The 18140-nt window shown below is 63.0% G+C and overlaps 1 protein-coding gene across 1 annotated transcript; it reads left to right on the forward strand.

Moving 5' to 3' along the window:
* Positions 1–3272: 3272 nt before the first annotated feature.
* On the forward strand, positions 3273–17133 carry LOC142052010 (sodium-dependent proline transporter-like). Its single transcript, XM_075081865.1, has 15 exons — positions 3273–3447; positions 7959–8166; positions 12333–12464; positions 12714–12862; positions 13077–13126; positions 13347–13485; positions 13567–13701; positions 13816–13919; positions 14085–14209; positions 14351–14463; positions 14817–14951; positions 15153–15234; positions 15472–15590; positions 15857–16030; positions 16283–17133. Exons 1-15 carry the CDS (start codon positions 3382–3384, stop codon positions 16424–16426), a joined length of 1875 nt encoding a protein of 624 aa, XP_074937966.1. The 5' UTR covers positions 3273–3381; the 3' UTR covers positions 16427–17133.
* Positions 17134–18140: the final 1007 nt, after the last annotated feature.

Consider the following 18140-nt stretch of genomic DNA (forward strand, 5'->3'; position numbering starts at 1 on the left):
GCCTGATCCGGCTCAGCTTGAGCGAGCCAGGCAAGAGCACTGCACAGAGGCTGGCAGCCCAAATCACCCTCATCTCAGAGATGTGACGCAGGAAATTTTTGGAACTGACAGGAAATTACGAAAAGTTTGGGGTTGTTTCTCTGTTTTACTGGAAAAAGGCCTATAGATGGAAAAAGCATGGCATTTTGATCCCTTTGAAGCCTGGGCTGTGCTCACAGGTCTTTGCCCTCAAGTTGTTCTACTTTGTGTTTTATTCACTCCTTTTTGAAAAAATGGTAGTAGGTGGAGCAGTTGTTTCATTTTATGAGGATGTGACTGTATGTCATGAGTTAAACTGCTGCAGAGGAAAACCAGCCTCCTCCCCTCCAGCATGGCTGTGGTGAGATCAGAATGACCAAGATAAACTCAACTCTAGAGAGGTGAGTTTTGGAAGGAAATGTAGCAATGAAAAACAAACTTCCTGAGGCTGCACAATCTTTACCTCCCCCCATCTCTGAGAGAGCTGTGGCTGGAGTGGGGCATCTGTGCTAGCAGGTTCCTGTTGTTACTCCTTTGCTGATTTCCACAGTGAAATTTCCGTTATCTGAACAGGCTGCTTCATTCAGAGCCACAGGCACATGCAGCTGGCACCTCCGCTGCACAAGGGCATTTTCCCAGCTAGGAAACAAGCGCTGAGCTGGGACAGCGCTCAGAACCGAACCAAGATTGCTTCAGTACCTTATATTCACACAATATGAAGCCACAAAACCAAGGATCTGATCCTGCAGTGGATCAAGGGGACAGCCATACCAAGGAAAGCCTCACTCACACCTCTTGCTCATGCGCTCCTGTCTTACCTAGTATGAAGGGAGCTGGGAGCCTGCATGTGAGTCGACTGCCCTGGCATGCTCTGCAGGGAACCCAGGGTGCTGGACCAGCAGAGCTCTGCAGAGAGTTGCCGACCTCTCTTCTGGACCAAAAGATCCAACCTCCCTTTCAGCAGGGGAACAGAGTTCAGGCCTCTCTTCCAAAGCAGCCATTGGTGATGCTGATGATCATGTATCTGACTAGGTAGCTGGTAAAGCTGGGCAAGTCTTGAGTTCACATCTTCCCTTTGGAGGAGATTCACACTTGTGCTCCCCATCACCCAGGGAACGCTGTCCCTGGCAGGCTGCAGGCTTCCTCAGGAAGGAGGCTCTCTCCAGTTTTCCTGGTTGAGTTCTTCTGCTTTTCCCAGTCCTGCTGACTTGTGCTGTGTGCTTGTAGGTCACCTACTGGGCTGGGCCCTGAGAAGACTCATCCTGAAGATATTGACAGTGCTGCAGTGTCAGGCTGCCCAGCTGGCAGCACTCCTGGTGCAAGTGGCGGGCTGTTGGGCTTGAGGAAGATCTCTGGCCAAAGCAGGGAAAACCATGAGAATGAGGTGAAGGCCTTGAGTCATAGACTGAGCTGTGCAGAGGTATCTTAGTCCTGCCAGGGACAAAGGCCTAGGCTGCTCTGTGACTCTGGCTCTGAGGGCCCCAAGGCTACAGTGGAAGCTGTGAGCATCTTTCTTATGGGATCCAGTCTTTGAGGAGACAATACAGACGGGAAAGTCTAATCCTCCGCCTCCTGGTTGTTTTGTGCATCATAGCACACTATGCTAATTCCCCAACTCTGATTACTGGTTTCTCAGTTGCCCCAGGCCGACTGTGTGCAAAGCTCTACCATAAACAAGACCACCAAAACTACCCAAGTTAAAAATACCTCTTCCATTTCCCTCTTTTGGGTGGTATTACAGTTAATTCCTTGACCCAGAAGCATCTGTAGAAATGCTGTTTATTGGAAGAGGCTGCTTGATTTTGACTGTCTCTCTCGCAAGGTCTAGGACTTTGCACACTTCGCGCCGCCCCAGGAGTACAGCAGCGCTCTGGCAGATGGCGTGAGATGAAGGCCACCACAGTCACTACGCAGAATGACTCTTTCTTCATCTGGTTTCCTCCCTTGATGAGCTTCCTTTTTGCTCCTGACTTAGATTCACATGCAGTCACCCCACAAAGTCTTTATACAGTCTTTCAGAGGGGGGTCACCAGCTTAGTGGATCACTGGACAATTGACGACCCATTCCCATCCTGCAAGAGTGTTCTCGGTTGAAAAGAGTTGATTCTGCTGAATCTGTGTTTGAAATCTGTCCCTTTCTCCGCTCTCCCTGCTGCGGTGGTAAGGGATAGTTCTGGTTCAAGGGGTATTTCCTTTGAGGAACCTGCTTGTTCAGAGGCTAGAAGCAGCTGGCTCCAGATGCAGTGTGACAGCAATGGCCAAAGACAGGCAGGGCCAGTGCTTCAGCCATGAAAAAAATGCACGTAATACTGAGAGAGACGGAAGCTGACATGCAGCAGAGGCTCAGGGATCTATCCCAGCGTCCCCTGGAAGATGCAGAGGAAAGGAGGCAGAAACGCAAGCAAGAGCAGAAGATGACTCAGTGACTAGAATGGGGGAACTGCAGGAGAAATATTCTTTCACGGTTATGTCACAGTTTTTAAGTTTTCCTCGTCCGGCAGCTGCTACTACTGCTGACGCTGAGCCTGTGCAAAGGCAGCAGCAGTCTGTCTCCCAGAAAACCCACACCACTATTTCTGCTCCTTATTTGGCTGCCTTGGTTTTCCCAGCAAACAGGCCAGGAGAGCACAGACACTAACTGTGAAGATAGGGTGACAATAACGGGTGTTTTGGGGGATGTGGCCACCATAGATAACCTGTAAAGGGAGATGGAGCCGTTCCTGAAACTGCTCCTTCCTTCCACGCGGACATTGTTCAGCTTGGAGGGGAACAGCGGACCCCTCCGTGTCCCTTCATACCACTCCCCCCTTTTCCCCATGCCTTCATTCCCACTGGCCTGCAGCACCGGGCGCTGTCGCCTGCCTTCTCACACGGCTCTGCAGCGGGGTCGGGGTCGGCTGCCTTGGCAGTGCTGCCGCCCCATGCCTCGGTGCCCCTCCAGCGCAGGGCCGCGGCTGGCGAAGGCACCGGGCGGCTCCTGCAGCGTGGCTCAGCCACGGGTGTCTGGGGAGCCCAGCACGAGGCCACATCCCAGCAGAGGCTCCGTGCTGAGAGGGGCCACCCTAGTGCACACCCTGCACCGAGCTCTGGACAAGCAACGGGTCCTGTCTCACCCCGCTGAGCACAGCCCCATCCCCAGAACGCATCCTGAGCAGGCGGGGATGCCTCTGGTCCCTCCTGGCTACAAAAGTAAGTGGGATGAACTGTTTGTGGGGGGCTGTGCAGGCTGTAGGCTCTGGGGGGGCTCATGGGCACCCCGTCGCAGCAGATCCTGCACCCCGAGCTGGGGCGGGCCAGGGCGGAGCTGCACCTGGTGCAGGTGAGCGAGCGCGGCCATCCCTCCCTCCTGCCGCCGAGCAGGAAATGCCGGGCACCGGCCACCTCGACACACCGGGACCCCCGGCCCCCGCCACGCCGCCGGAGCCCACGGTAGGACCGGGGCCCTGAGGGGACGTGTCTGCCCTGCTCTGCGCTGCCCCGGGCTGCAGGAGCCCCTGCTCCCAGTGCTGGTGACCCACGGGGTGCAGGTCACCCTCCACAGCCGTGTTGCAGCTGGCCACACTAGGAACCCCACCAGTGAGCCACGGTTGTGGTGGGAGCAGCACCGGGGATGTCTGGATCCTAGAGGGGTTTCTGCAGATCCCTTAGCCACCCACGTGCCAAGATGACGGCCGGCCTTTGGGTCTCAGCCCAGCTCAGTTCCCCTTGCAATCCCTCCGCCGTGGGGCAGTGCCCCCTCTGCACGCCCACCCGTGCCGCACCCTTGCTATTTGCCCCATGGCTGCAGTTTGGTGGAGGCACCAGGATTTCTCAGGGTGCATAAGCAGCCGGAGCCCAGGGTGCGAGGCAGGGCTCCCACCGGTCTGGAGGGCTCTGGGGAGGCTGTGCCCGGCGAGGCCAGCTCTCCTCTCGAGGGCACGTGGGGCTGATGCTTTCCGGAGCATCTCTGTTAAAGGGCTGAAGGGACTCCCCTGCTCGCCCTTGTGTCAGGGCGCTCACCTGATGGCTCGTGCTGCTGCGGCACTTGGTGGCCAAGGGCAAGCGGGGTCTGTTGGGTGTGGGTGCAGGCTGCTGCCTGTGGGTCTGTGCAGGCAAATTTCCTTCTGGGGGACAGATTGTGGGACAGGCAAGCTGAGGGGGTCACTGCTCCCGGGTAGCCCCAGGCAGCGTGAGCACATTGTCATGGTTTTAGCTGGGATAGGGTTAATTTTTTTCACTGCAGATGGCCCAGTGCTGTGCTTTGGACTTAGTATGAGAATAATATTGATAACACACCGATGTTTTTGTTGTTGCTGAGTAGTGTTTATACTAGTCAAGGACATTTCCGGCTCCCCAGGCTCTGCCGGGTGCACAAGAAGCCGGGAGGGGAGGGGGCACAGCCAAGAGAGTGGATTCACACTGGCCAAAGGGACATTCCATATCGTGTAACATCACGCCCAGTGTGTTACCTGGGGGGAGCTGGCCAGGGGAGGGAGGCAGCGATCGTGGCTCGGGGACCAGCAGCATCAGTTGGTGGGTCGTGAGTGTTTTCATCACTTGTTTAGGTTTTTTTCCTCCTCCCAAGGTTTCACCTCTCTCTCGTTATTTTCCTTTTCAATATGTTATTATTATTACTGCTTTATTTTATTTATTAAACTGTTCTTATCTCAATGCACAAGTTTTCTTACTTTGGGCCTTGCAATTCTCTCCCTCATTCCATGGGGTGGGGGAAGTGAGTGAGGGGCTGCATGGGGCTCAGTTGCTGGCTGGGTCTAAACCGTGACACACACGAGTGGTGGGGGAGATGGGGCTGCTCACAGTCCCCTGTGTGCAGCCCCTGTGGTCCGGCCTGGGGGGGCTGCAGGCTGCCCTCGGGGCTTCAGCCATCTGGTCCTGCTGCTGTGCAAGACATGGGGGCTCGGGATGGGACAGGGCTTGGTCACGGTGACAGCGCTGGATGCTCTGGGCTGAGACTGGCTGGGCTGGAGCCCTCGCATCCCACTGCGCCATCTCCCCGTGGCGAGCGGGTGGCAAGCAGAGGGGCCGGGGTGCTTGCACAGCCCTGCTGCCGGCTGCGCCAAAGGCTGCCGAGCACCGCTCTTCCTCGGCCCCATCCTGCCCCTCCTTCCTGAGACACCCCCGTCACTTTGCCAGCATTTGGGGTGGGTAGGGTGGCAGGGAGCGGGTCCTGCTGAGCCAGTGGGGCCAGACAGGCTGTTCAGGAAACTTCCACAGCTCCAGTACCTATAACGGATGACTGGAAATGTGTAGGGCTGCATTAATTGCCCCACGGCTGGGATGTGGGCACTGTGGGTGCATGAACAAGGCAGCCCTGCGGGAGAAGGGCAAGAGCAGCGCCCTGAGCCAGGAGACTTGCCCAGGAGGCCCTTGGTTGTCCTGTGGCAGGTTTCTTGCATTCCCTGGTAGCGTTTTAACTCCCCCTCCACCCTCGCTGACCTCCCCAGGGAAGGTGCTGCACATGTATCACCTCCTGTGTTCAAAGCAGCAGGGAGGAGAGCGGCGTGGGTGCTTTTTGACAGCGGTTACAACCACCTTTCCATTGCGCTGGGCGATGGGGGATGAGGACACTGGTAGTGGGAAGCCCCAGGAGGTGTGGGGACGGCAGATGCTGCCAGGGCACAGGGCACCTGTACAGCTTGGCGGGCTCAGCAGGGCTTGCTAGGTCTGCACTGGCCCTGCCGTGCCCGGGCTGGCTCCTGTAACCACACCAGGCATCCCTGCACCGTGCTTCCCAGACAGTTCTGGGAGGACAAACAGCTTTGACACAGTGCCGGTTCGGCTGATGGCATAGTCAGTCTGCACTTTGGTTCAATCACCCACAGATAATCGAGAGCTGACACCTGGTACCTTGCAGGAAGGCGCATGGTGACGCTCGCCCTGGTTTCTGGAGTGCACAAGGTCAGGGGGGTGCTGGCTGCTGTCCCCTTGGATCAGGTGCCTGGAGGGAGCTGTGCTGCACCTATGGACTTTGCACAAGAGCAGACATCTTCGTGTCTCGCGGCTGCATGTGGCCAAGAAACTGTTGGCTCTGGAAAGCCCCAAAATGCCCGTGTCTCGGCCACCCTCTGGCACTGGCCCGGGAGAGCCGCCCTGCGCTCTGTCGAGCCTGGCCAGTGCTGCTGCCTGCCGCAAGGCACATCTGCCGGGGCTGTGCTGCCCACCGCCCCGGGAGAGAGCGGTGGGGTGGGGAATGTGCTGGATTTCAGGGCTTCTGCAGCCTCTGGAGACTGTAGAGATGGAGGAGCACTTTCCACACGCTGGGGTTTGCAGGTTGCTTTCCCGATGACCCATCCCGTTGCTTAGGAAGGGGTGGTGTGAGCAGAGGAAAAGGGTGCTATGCAGGACAAGCACACACTGGATCAGCCCCCTCAAGCCTGAGCAGGGACACTGCATCATGGAGGTGTTTTTTTTTTATTTAATTCAAAACTAGATCCTTTTCTAAAATTAAAGCCTCATGCTCCAGTGGGAGCGAAGCCTGGGCAGTCCAGCCTTTGGCTTGTGTTGTGCATGAGATCAGGCCTGATCTCAGCTTTGCGGTCTGTGATTCATAACGCTGCTTCGTCACTGAGCGACGCTCCTCTGCCTTGAGCGGTGCTTCCCCCGCGGGGTCCCGCACGTGGGGGAAACTGAGTCACGGCAGCGCTGGGCTTGCCAGAGGCAGGGCTGGGATGGGAGCCACATGCTCTCGAGGCCCTGTGCTCCGTCCCCTGCGGGCTGCGCGCAGTTGGGCGGGGAACAACCGTTCGCATCTGCTGTAACACTGATACTACAAGAATTTCCCCATGCAACAACATTCCCAAGTACCATCACGCTGCTAGAACCTCCCCCAGCTGATCCCTTTCTCTCCTGGCAGTCCCACCTTGCCGGGGATCTGCAGCCCAGGTGGCAAGAGGGGACCTCCAGGGAAGGACCGCGAGGCTGGAGCAGCCTCTGCGGGCTGATCTGGGGGATCCCTCCGTGCTCCCCAGAGTGGCAGGACCTGTGCCCAAGGAGGCTGGTGCTAGTGGAAGGGATCACAGCCCCAAACCCTGCCGTGGCCTTGCAGCTCCCTGTGGCGCTGCCGGCTGTGCTCTGGGAGCAGAGCAGCTGTCCCGCAGCCTCTATGGGCCCCGGGGCTCCCCGAGCCACCGGCCGGCCGCAGGAGTAATCGGGGCAGTAACGCAGCATAAAGAACGAGGCACAATATCCCCGTTTCCCACCGCGTATGCCCCCTTCAGCAGAGGTGCTGGCAAAGCCCGCGTGCGGGGTCTGGGGCTAGTGAGAGGTGCGAGCCCCCATCGCCCTGCTGGACCTCCACCTCTGCCCACACGAGGCGATGGTCTGCGCAGCACCGGCTCTCTCCTCTGTGCATCCAGCACCGCTTTGCCTCGGCGCAGCGTGAGCCGACGTCTCCAACCCTTGCTCACAGCAACCCTGGCCAGGCACACGGGCAGGACCCTGGCAAAGGTGGGAGCCGGGCATAGCCCCACTGGCCTTGGAGGTGCTGAGCAGGGGCAAGCACCCCTGCACCCACCCTCATCTGCCTGGCACAGAGCTGGACGCTGGGGTGCCAATCCTGGCAGTGCCTGTGGTTAGATAGTGCATAAGGCAGAGCAGAGAGGAAAACCCAGCACGGGTGGATGCCAGCTGCTGACTTCCACGCTATGGGAGGCTCTGCTGGATCAAACACTCCCAGGGCTTTTGGGCTGGGGTCTGCCTGGACCTGTGCCTGGCTCCTGGAGCCTGGGGAGGAGCACGGAGCTCTGGGCTAGCCCGAGCCTCCCACATCCCATGGCATGGGCCACCACAGGCTCCCGCTGGGCAGGTTTCAGCGAGAGCCCCGAGGCTCCTTTGGGAACCAGATGCTTTTTCAGGGAGGGCTGGGCGCAGTCAAGCCGGGGATCCTTGCGGGGTTTGCGGGCTGCAGCCAGCGGTTCCTGACACTCTGCTCCCCTTCGCAGGTCAACATCTTCCAGGCGGAGGGTCCAACCGCCGACCCCACCAGCCATGCCTGGCCAGGACCCCAGCCCCAGCCTGAGACCCTGGCCTCCAGCCCACCCCGGGAGACCTGGGCTGGCAAGCATGAGTTCCTGCTGTCCTGCCTAGGCTACTGCGTGGGGCTGGGCAACATCTGGCGCTTTCCCTACCTATGTTACCGCAACGGAGGAGGTGGGTGCCTGCTGCCGACACACATGTCCCCTCCCCAGGCACTGCTCACTTGTCCTGGATGGGGGCTGGGAGCACGGGGGGCTGGGGCGGGACAGCGTGACCATGCACGGGGGCTGTGCTCTCCAGGCCAGCAAACATGGGTGCTGGCAGGATTCTGGGTCTTGTGTTGCCCACCTGGACACCACCACTTTAATCCCACCATGAGGGCCACGGGAGAAGGACACTTTAAGAGTTCAAAGCATGTCCCCGCGGGTCTGCCAGGGGATTTCTGCTCCTGCTGGGGCTGCCCTGCACAGCCCAGAGATGCCCCTGCCTCTGGGGTGATCCTGGGGCAGCCTGCAACGCCGTTCAGGGTGGTTTGGCCAAAAAGAGCTGCTGCCAGGCAGAGCCCTTCTGCAGAGCATCTCTGCCCCAGGCAGAGCATCTCCGTCCCTGCCTGGGGAAGGGAGCTCAGCCACAACGACGGTGAACCCCCTGCAGCACTGTCAGCCCCTCTGCAGCAGCAGCAGGGACTGTCTGGTGCCACGCAGCTGCAGGCTGTTGTGCATGGTGTGCGGAGGAGCTCATCCACTGAAAAATTCCGATTCTGTTGGGCAGGAGCACCCGGGAAGGCGGCCAAGCGGGGGCAATAACCTGCCACACTTCTGGGTCAGGACAAAGTGCAGGCAGCTCTGCATGTAGCTGGTGCTTGGTGGCAACGCCCCAGGATGCAGTGCCAGGTCTTTGGGCTGTGGGATAGAAGAAACCTCCCCAAAGGTCACTCCTGAGTCCCTCGCTGCTTCTGCTGTCCTGATGTTGTCTCCTCTTGCACCCAGCTGGAGGGGTCACCTCTCCCCGTCCAGTCCTTGCCGCCTTTGCTGTGCCTCTGACCCACGTTGCTCTGCCCTCTGGCACCTCCCCTCACGCTGAGCATCGCAGAAGTCTGCACCACTCTGCTGCTGCCTCGGGATCCCCGGTGCTCCCCAGCGCAGTCTGCGGCGCTTTTATTGCACTTGTTTTCTACATTTGCTCCAAACTGCCCAGTTACGTTGGTGGTTTCCCCTTCACCCCACGGATGCTCTGTAAATCACTGTGACTGAAGTCATTTGCTAACGGGCCAACCGACTTGTTCGGGGCACGGCTGGGCGGCAGGTGTGTTCATGCGGCGGCAGCAGCCCATGGCACAGGAGTGGGGGACGGGCACTCCATGGTCCCCCAAACCTCAGCCCCGTGCTCCAGCTGCCCCCAACACCAGAGGTGTCCCTGGCTGAGCTGGTGCGAGCAGGTCTGGCTTCAAAACACCCTGCCCTGCGTGCGCTCACCCTGCCGGGGCTGGCACCCATCCCTGCGATGCCGCGCAGGTCTGGGGCAGCGTCGGCGCCTTGGTGGGACGTGCCAGGGCTGGGCTCTGCCGAGCTTTGCATTTTGCTTAACTGGGGAGGAATTTGGCTCTTGGGGCAAGGCTCACTGCTGGGTCGTGCCCCGTGCTGGGGCTGGGCTGCAGGGTTGGCTGCGAATCCTCCAGAAAAGTCACCCCCTTCCCGAGGGGCTGCACAGCCGGACCCACGGCCGGGTGCTCCCTCGGGGCCGGGGAGGGCAGGAGACGGGCTGTGCTGCGGGAGCCTTGTGGGGCACATCTCCCCGCGGACCCCCTCATCCCAGCAAGGCCAGGGCAGCCTCGGGCGGGCGCAGCGATCGGTGTGCTCGCCACTGGATGTCACTGCCGCCCGCCCGCCGTGCAGGGCCCACGCTGCCCGTGGGCAGCGCGGGACGGGAAGGCTCATCCCTGCCCACCCTCCGAGCAGCATCAGCCAAAGGGGCTTGGGGCCAGCAGGAGAAATTGGGGTGCACAGGGAGATGCCACCCCCCCTGACCCCTGCCCCAAGGGATGGGGATGGGGGCAAAGGCAGTCGTGGGGGTTTTATCCTGAAGCTGGGGAGGTCGGGAGCTTTGTTCCCCATGCGGTACATCTTGCGGAAGACCCCTGCATTGCCAGCACCGTGGGACATGTTGGACCGGCAGCAAAGCACCCAGAGCCACCATTTCCCAGTGCTGTGGGCAGAGCAGGGACGCGCTGCACGACCTCGGTCCCACAGCCCGGTCCCCCGGCCCCACAGACGGTGCCTCCAGCTGCAGGGAGCCGGCGGGGCTGCGGCACCATGGGCCCTCGCTCCCAGCCTCTGCCAACAGCCAAGCAGGAGCTCCCAATGCCCCAATGGGGCTTTAAACCCGCGGTGGTCCCCTCTCCCACAGGCTGAGCCCTGCAAAGCCTCTGCCAGAGCTGGCTGATGGTTCCCCGCAGCAGATGCAGAGGCAGTGTGCCCCCCCAGCGCTGTGCTAATGAGTGCCGGGCTCACGAGCAGTGAGCCCCGCGTCTGGCCTGTCAGCGTGGCTGCGGGGGAGCGGGGTTTGACTATGGCATCATAGCTGGAGAGCTGCTCCACTGCGGGGACCTGCAATCGCTGCGCCACAGCTTTGCCACCGGGACAGGCTGGGCTTGGGCTGCAACTGGCTGGCAGCTGGGAAATGCCAATTCCTCCCCTGGAAAATGTCCTTTTCAAGCACTAATTTGGCCTGGCTGGGGCTGCACGGAGCAGGATTTCCTCCACAGAGAAGGGCATTGGTGAGACAAGCTGTGTAAAGATGGAGATGTCAGTGTATCGCCAGAGCAAACACCAGGATCTGCTGTGGGCACATCCCACAGCCCTGAGCATCCCACGGCCCTGAGCAGCCCACGGCCCTGAGCAGCCCACGGTCCTGAGCATCCCTTGGCCCTGAGCATCCCACGGCCCTGAGCATCCCGCGGCCCTGAGCATCCCACGGCCCTGAGCATCCCGCGGCCCTGAGCATCCCATGGCCCTGACCATCTCACGGTCCTGAGCATCCCACGGTCCTGAGCATCCCACAGCCCTGAGCATCCCGTGGCCCTGAGCATCCCGCGGCCCTGAGCCTCCCGCAGCACTGAGCATCCCATGGCCCTGAGCATCCCGCGGCCCTGAGCATCCTGCAGCACTGAGCATCCCATGGCCCTGAGCATCCCACAGCCCTGAGCATCCCGCGGCCCTGAGCATCCCATGGCCCTGAGCATCCCACGGTCCTGAGCATCCCACAGCCCTGAGCATCCCACAGCCCGGAGCATCCTGCGGCCCTGAGCCTCCCACGGCCCTGAGCCTCCCACGACCCTGAGCATCCCGCGGCCCTGAGCCTCCCGTGGCCCTGAGCATCCCTTGGCCCTGAGCATCCCGTGGCCCTGAGCAGCCCACGGCCCTGAGGATCCCGTGGCCCTGAGCATCCCACAGCCCTGAGCCTCCCGTGGCCCTGAGCATCCCGCGGCCCTGAGCATCCCGTGGCCCTGAGCCTCCCGTGGCCCTGAACATCCCGTGGCCCTGAGCATCCCGTGGCCCTGAGCCTCCCGTGGCCCTGAGCATCCCGTGGCCCTGAGCATCCCACAGCCCTGAGCATCCCACGGCCCTGACAGTCCCACAGCCCTGAGCATCCCTTGGCCCTGAGCATCCCGCAGCCCTGAGCATCCCACAGTCCTGAGCATCCCACGGCCCTGAGCATCCCACAGCCCTGAGCCTCCCGCGGCCCTGAGCATCCCGCGGCCCTGAGCCTCCCGCGGCCCTGAGCATCCCGCGGCCCTGAGCCTCCCGCGGCCCTGAGCATCCCTTGGCCCTGAGCATCCCTTGGCCCTGAGCATCCCACGGCCCTGAGCATCCCGCGGCCCTGAGCCTCCCGCGGCCCTGAGCCTCCCGTGGCCCTGAACATCCCGTGGCCCTGAGCATCCCACAGCCCTGAGCATCCCACGGCCCTGACAGTCCCACAGCCCTGAGCGTCCCGCGGCCCTGAGTGTCCCGCAGCCCTGAGCATCCCACGGTCCTGAGCATCCCATGGCCCTGAGCACCACTGCAGCACCCATGGCTGCACCCCAGCACTGTTCCCACCACCCATGCCAAGCCAGAGCCAGTGGGATCCCACCAGCTCCCTGCTCAGGCCCCTGCTGCAGAATTTGTCTGCTGGGGACAGTCCCCAGGATGGAGCCAGCAGCCCCCTGGAGCTTTCCCTGCTCCTCTGCATCCTGCCTGGACACATGTCCCCGGCACGAATCCAAACCATGCGTGTCTGTCCCTTGGGGAGCCCAGACTGGTGCTGGCCATCCCCCCAACCTGCTGCCCCTCTCCTCCCAGGTGTCTTCCTCATCCCCTACTTCATCATGCTACTCGTCGTGGGGCTGCCCCTCTTCCTCATGGAGCTGAGCCTGGGCCAGTACGGGGCCACGGGACCCATCACTGTCTGGAAGTGCTGCCCGATCCTGAAAGGTGGGGCTGGGGGCTGGGGGCACCTCTCCTTCCTACCTCTGCAGCTGCTGGGGCCAGCGGGGCTGTGGGAAGGGGTGCAGGGTGGGCACCGGGGCTGGGGCACCCCTTGGTGAGGCCCCAGCCTGCACCCTGAGCCCCGGGCAGGTCTGCCACCTCTCCATCCCCTGGGACCATTTCAGGGCCAGGGGTCTGTGGGATGCAGGCGGGCCCCTGCCGGCCCCCCCCTCAGCAGCCCCTCTCCTCTCGCAGGTGTTGGCGTAGCCATGCTGATCGTGTCCTCCCTGGTGTCCCTCTACTACAACATCGTCATCGCCTGGGCTTTCTACTACCTGGGCTCCTCCTTCCAGAGCCCCCTGCCCTGGTCCTGCGATGCCCCCTGGAACGCGCACCTCTGCCAGGTCGGGGTCACCGGGCTGGCAGCGTGGCAGGGTCCCAGGGTGGGATGCCGCAGGGCCAGATGCTGTGGGAGGACCGGGGAGGTTGTTTCTGCTGGGAGAAGCTTTGCCTGCAGCAGAAGAGGGTGGGGGTCCACGGCTGGGGCTGGGGCCAGGAAGGACATCAGGGATGGTGGCAGTGGCCATGACAATGACCTGCCAGGGCTGTGTCTTGCAGAACACGTCGGGGAGCGCCGGCTGGGCCAGTGCCAGTGAGGTTTTCTGGAAGTAAGTCCTTGTGAGGCAGCGTTGATGTGCGCCTCCCTTGGGCCTTCTCCAGGGGTCCAGCTCCATCTCCCCTGGTCCGGGGGCGCCGGGGCTGAACCCCCACAGGCAGCAGAGGCTTTGTGAATGGCAGAGGGGTGGGCGAGGACATTGCAGAGGTGACAGGGGTGCCCTGCGCCCCCCCCCCCCCCCCGTCCCACTGCCCTGCATCCCCACACCGCAGCGAGCAGGTTCTGGGGGTGAAGCACAGCTCCGGCCTCAGGGACCCTGGCCCCGTGCAGTGGCCCCTCGCCCTGTGCCTGCTGGCAGCCTGGATCCTCGTCTTCCTCTGCATGCTGAAGGGCATCCGCAGCTCGGGCAAGGTGAGGGGCAGTGCCGTGGGGGCGGCAGGGGGGCTGCCATGCTGGCAGAGGGGGGGCTGATCCGAGCCATGTCCCGCGCAGGTGGTGTACTTCACAGCCACCTTCCCCTACCTGGTCATCCTCATCCTCATCACCCGGGGGGCCACGCTCGACGGCTCCCTCAACGGCGTCCGCTTCTACCTCTCCTCGGACTGGAGCAGGCTGCGGAGTGCCCAGGTAACCCTGCAACGGGGCTGGGGGGTCCCCGATGGCCATGATCCCCCCGAGCCAGGGGCGTCGGGGCAGGCTGGGCTGGGGAGTCCTGCAGCCCCCCACACCATCATCCCCCAGGTGTGGAGCGACGCGGCCTCGCAGATCTTCTACTCCCTGGGCATCGGGTTCGGGGGGCTGCTCTCCATGGCCTCCTACAACAAGTTTGACAACAACGTCATCCGGTGAGCAGGGCTGGGGCGCGGGGGCTCGGCGGGTGCAGCCACGGCTGGGGAGGAGCAGGGTGGTGATGGGGAGGTCCAAGCCCCATGGGACCTTGCAGCCCATCGGGATGACCCCTTCTCCACCCTTACCCCACGGGCGTGGGGCTGTGACGCCCTCCCCGGCAGGGACACCCTGGTCATCACCATCGGGAACTGCTGCACCAGCTTCTTCACCGGCTTTGCCATCTTCTCGGTGCTGGGACACATGGCCTGGAGGAAACAAATCCCCGTGGGCAGGGTTGCTGACTCGGGTATGGGCTTGGTGCAGTGCCAGGGGACATCCTGATGCCCTGCGCAGGGCTGCAGCCGAGCTCGCATGAGCTTGGCTTGCTGGGCTTGGCCCATCTCACCACGGCACGTCCGTTCATGCTTCGCCTCGTCTCACCCCGCAGGCCCCGGGCTGGCGTTCGTGGCGTACCCCGAAGCCCTCTCCCTGCTGCCCGGCTCCCCGTTCTGGTCCATCCTCTTCTTCCTGATGCTCTTCACCCTGGGAGTGGACACTTTGGTGATTGTCACCTCCGGCAGCCCCATGTCCTGCCCTGTGCCTGGCCCTGGGGTGCCAGGTACACCCCGTCTTGGGCATGCAGACGGCATGACTTGCATGGGCCAGGAGCAGGAGCACAGTGCTGGGGTGGGGGGACGCAGGGGCCCAGGCATGCGGGGCTGCGCCCTGGGTGGTGGGGCAGGGATGCAGCCACATCCCACTGGCACGTGGGGTTCTCTGCGTGCCCAGGTGTCACAGGGACGGGGATGCACACCGGGACAGTGCCCTGCAAGTCCCCCTGTGAGGACCATCCCCTGCAACCAGCCCAGGGGAAGCAGGGGACGTCCTCCCCACTGATCTCTCCCGACCCTCAGTTTGGGAACATCGAGGGCATCATCACAGCCATCCTGGACGAGTTCCCAGCCCTGCGTGACTGGAGGAGGAAGATGATACTGCTGGGTGCGCTCTGCACCTCCTTCTACCTGCTGGGGCTCCCGCTGGTCACCCAGGTATGGGATCCGCTGTATCCCCATCTGGCAGCGCCCAGCACCCTCCTCTCCCCTCCAGTCTCTGCTCAAGCCCTGGGGCAGGAGGACGGAGGACTGTGTGGATCGCCTTCTGCTACGGTGAGGGGTGCAGCGCTGCCAGCCCTCAGGCACTGCCGCAGGGCGTTTACGGCACGGGACAGCCCCTGGCTGCCACGCTACCAGGGCTTGGCATTCCTGGGGCTCACAGCAAACCGTGGCCAGGCTCTGTCGCTGCACCTGCAGCTGTGGACGGCTCGGAGCTGGGGTGGGCAGGGAGTTACCCCCATGCCGCTGCTCAGCCCGGCAAGGCGACGGCGCAAAGCAGAAGTGCAATTTTCCCTGTGTATGTATGGGGGATGCAATTTCCTCCCCACCCACCGAAGCGTGGTGGATGTTCAGCACTGCCACGGCTGGCATGGTTCAGCCCCAGCACAGGGTGGCGTGGGTGCCACGGAGGGGCTGCAGCCGGCACGGCCGTGACCCTCCCCCGGGGTTCCTGCAGGCGTGAACCAGTTCTGCCAGGACATTGTGGACATGATCTGCTGGTGCCCGCCCTGGTGCAGCCACATGCTGGGCTACTTCAAGGTGTGCTGGGCCTTCTTTACCCCCTGCCTGCTGCTGGTGAGCACCGAGCGCCCACCTGGGGCTGGAGGTCGAGGGGATAAGAGCTCCTCTCTCTCCACCTCTCCCTCCCTTCTGAGGGGCAGCTCTTGCCATGGGTTTGGAGCGGGGCTGCCCTGGTCCCGGCACCCTCCTGGGCCCCTCTGTGGCTGCTGGAGGGAGTTTAGGGTGGCCCTGGGGGTCCCTGCGGTGCCCAGCCCGGCCAAGACCCCTGGGGCCAGGCAGTGCCGCGGCGTCACGTCGCTCCTGCCTGCTCTGCCCTTCAGTTCACGCTCATCTACACCGTCCTGGACATGTACAGCGTGCCCCTGCGCTACGGCACCTACGAGTACCCCTCCTGGGGCACGAGCCTGGGTGTCTGCACGGGTGCCCTCACCTGCCTGCAGATCCCGCTCTGGGCCGCCGTGGCCCTGTGCCGCGAGTCGGGGACGCTGAGCGACGTGAGTGCGAGGGGTGGGGATGGGGAGGGGGGCAGGGCACGGGCTGCCCCGGTGCTGGGGACGGGGCGGGAGAGGCCGGCGACGGCATGGAGGCGATGCTGTCCCTTCCCCAAGAGAGAAAAAGGGCTGGGGTGAGAGGTGGGGTTTGAGCCCTTCTGCGGCCGTGCCTGCTGCTGCCCCTTCCCGCAGTGCCGCTGCCCTCTGCCCCGCGGGGGCTCGGGGCAGCCCCTGCTCACGCTCGCCCACCCCCAGCGCTTCCAGAAAGCCACCCAGCCCCTGTGCTCCTGGAGGACGGCCACTGCCCGGGACGTGGCCGGAGATGTCATCGACGTGCCCTTCACCATCACCCTGACCGGCAATGACTTCAATGCGCCGCCCCACGGCAGTGAAGACTGATGCCGGCTCCGGGGCACCCCACGTCCTCACTCAGAGCCCCCCGGGAAGACGGGACCCACTGGCGATGGGGACACCCGCCTGGGGCTGGCTGCTGGCGCATGTGGCTGCCCTTGTGCCGTCACCATCACCCATCCCGGTGGATGGAAACCACCCATCCCAGCACGTATTTTAATTCTTCTTCCTGGAACCGCTCTGCCCGCTCCAAAGGTGTTTCTAGAGGACTCTCCGTGAGCAGGACCAGCTGCCGGGGCCGCACTCCAGCCCTGGGCAGTTCTCACGTCTCGTCGGAGCAGTCTGGGGGTGGCTACGTGCACCCCTGTCCCCGACCCAGCTCTCTCCTGGCAGGGCAGGCTGCCAGCAGCGTCCCTGCCAGGGCCAGCTGCCTTGGGCAGGGGCCAGGCCGGCCGAGCCCACCATGGCGGTGGGAATGGCATGCTGACCCCCTGGGTGGGCTCCGGGCCCTGCCGGCTGCCTCCCAGGCGGTGCTTGTGGGCAGCAGCTCCGGCACGGCTGGTATCGCTGTGCCGGTGGGCTGGGCTGGCCCGGCAGCCAACTCAGAGCCCCCAGCCCGGGGCAGGTCCCCCCTCGCCTGTCCTGGGAGCAGCCCCAGGCTGGGTTTGCAGCCTCAGGCAGCGCCAGGTGCACGATGCATTTGCTGCTGCTGCACTAAATCTCCGTCTTCCAGCGCGACGTTGCTGTGCGCCGCCGGCCGGGCTCGGCTGAGCCGGGGACGTGCCCACGCGTGCCGGGTGCCCCGCTCGCCTCCGCGCCGCAGGGTGCCACCACGACCCTGGGCTGTGCCGCGGCCGTGCTGCTGGCTTCGGCTGCCGGAGCAGAGCGGCGGGAGCAGCGAGAGGCTTTGGCAGGGGCCGAGGCTGCCCTGGGCCGGGCCAGCAGCAGGCTCCTCGCCGCGGAAGCCGAGGGGGCCGCAGGGAAGCGAGGTGAGCAGAAGCGCACGAGCCAGACCCCGCGGGAGAGGACTCTGCTCACGGCCCAGGGATCACGGCCCCGGCGCAGGTGGGGGAGAGCCGGGGCGTCCGTCTGTCCCTGCTGTCCATTGGACAGGCTGGGGTAGCCAGGCTGGGGGCACAGGCTCCAAGGAGTCCCTCCTTCCACCGGCAGGCACCCACTGCCTTGACCCCCCCCCCCCAAGATGGGACCCCCACGCTGCAGCCTGGGAAGGGCTGGAAGGAGAGGGCAACAGACACCGGCTCGTAAAATAGACTACATGCTTTATTGGATTTAAAAGTTTTATGAAATGACAAAAAAAAAAAAAAAATCAAGAGTTGGCAGATGCGTCAACAGTTGCCCTTTGGTGGATCCCCAACCCCTTCTCCAGAAGCATCGACAGGTCTCCGCCACCACAAGCAGCACCGCTGGGCCCCCGGCTCCCGCCTGGGCAGCCCCCACTCGCAGGGCACCCGCAGGCTCCCACCGCCGCCGGCCCCGCTCCCGGGGGTGGCCGAGCCGCTCCGAGCGGGGTGCCCGCGGCGGTGGGGTGCCCGCAGCGTCCCCCCCCCTCCCCGCGCCTCAGAGCAGCCGCGGGGAAATGCAGGCACTTAGTCATTTAGAGGAATTTTTTCACTTATCTCAAAGCAACAGTGTAATTGTCTAACTACCACCTACGAAACAAAAAACACCTTTATAGCCCTTCCTGTATTGTCAACATACATATATATATTACTCTGGCATAAAGCAAGGCTCCGGGGGCTCT

Source organism: Phalacrocorax aristotelis, chromosome 1 (genome assembly GCF_949628215.1).
Source record: "Phalacrocorax aristotelis chromosome 1, bGulAri2.1, whole genome shotgun sequence".
In the NCBI taxonomy this organism is placed as follows: Eukaryota; Metazoa; Chordata; class Aves; order Suliformes; family Phalacrocoracidae; genus Phalacrocorax; species Phalacrocorax aristotelis.

What these genes read in the sequence shown, in the direction of transcription:
- LOC142052010 (XM_075081865.1), top strand. Translation starts at nt 3,382, where the DNA reads ATGCCGGGCACCGGCCACCTCGACACACCGGGACCCCCGGCCCCCGCC. An exon ending in GTGCTGCCCGATCCTGAAAG is followed by an intron (nt 12,465 to 12,713) that starts GTGGGGCTGGGG and finishes CTCCTCTCGCAG; the next exon opens with GTGTTGGCGTAGCCATGCTG. An exon ending in CCCTGGGAGTGGACACTTTG is followed by an intron (nt 14,464 to 14,816) that starts GTGATTGTCACC and finishes CCCGACCCTCAG; the next exon opens with TTTGGGAACATCGAGGGCAT.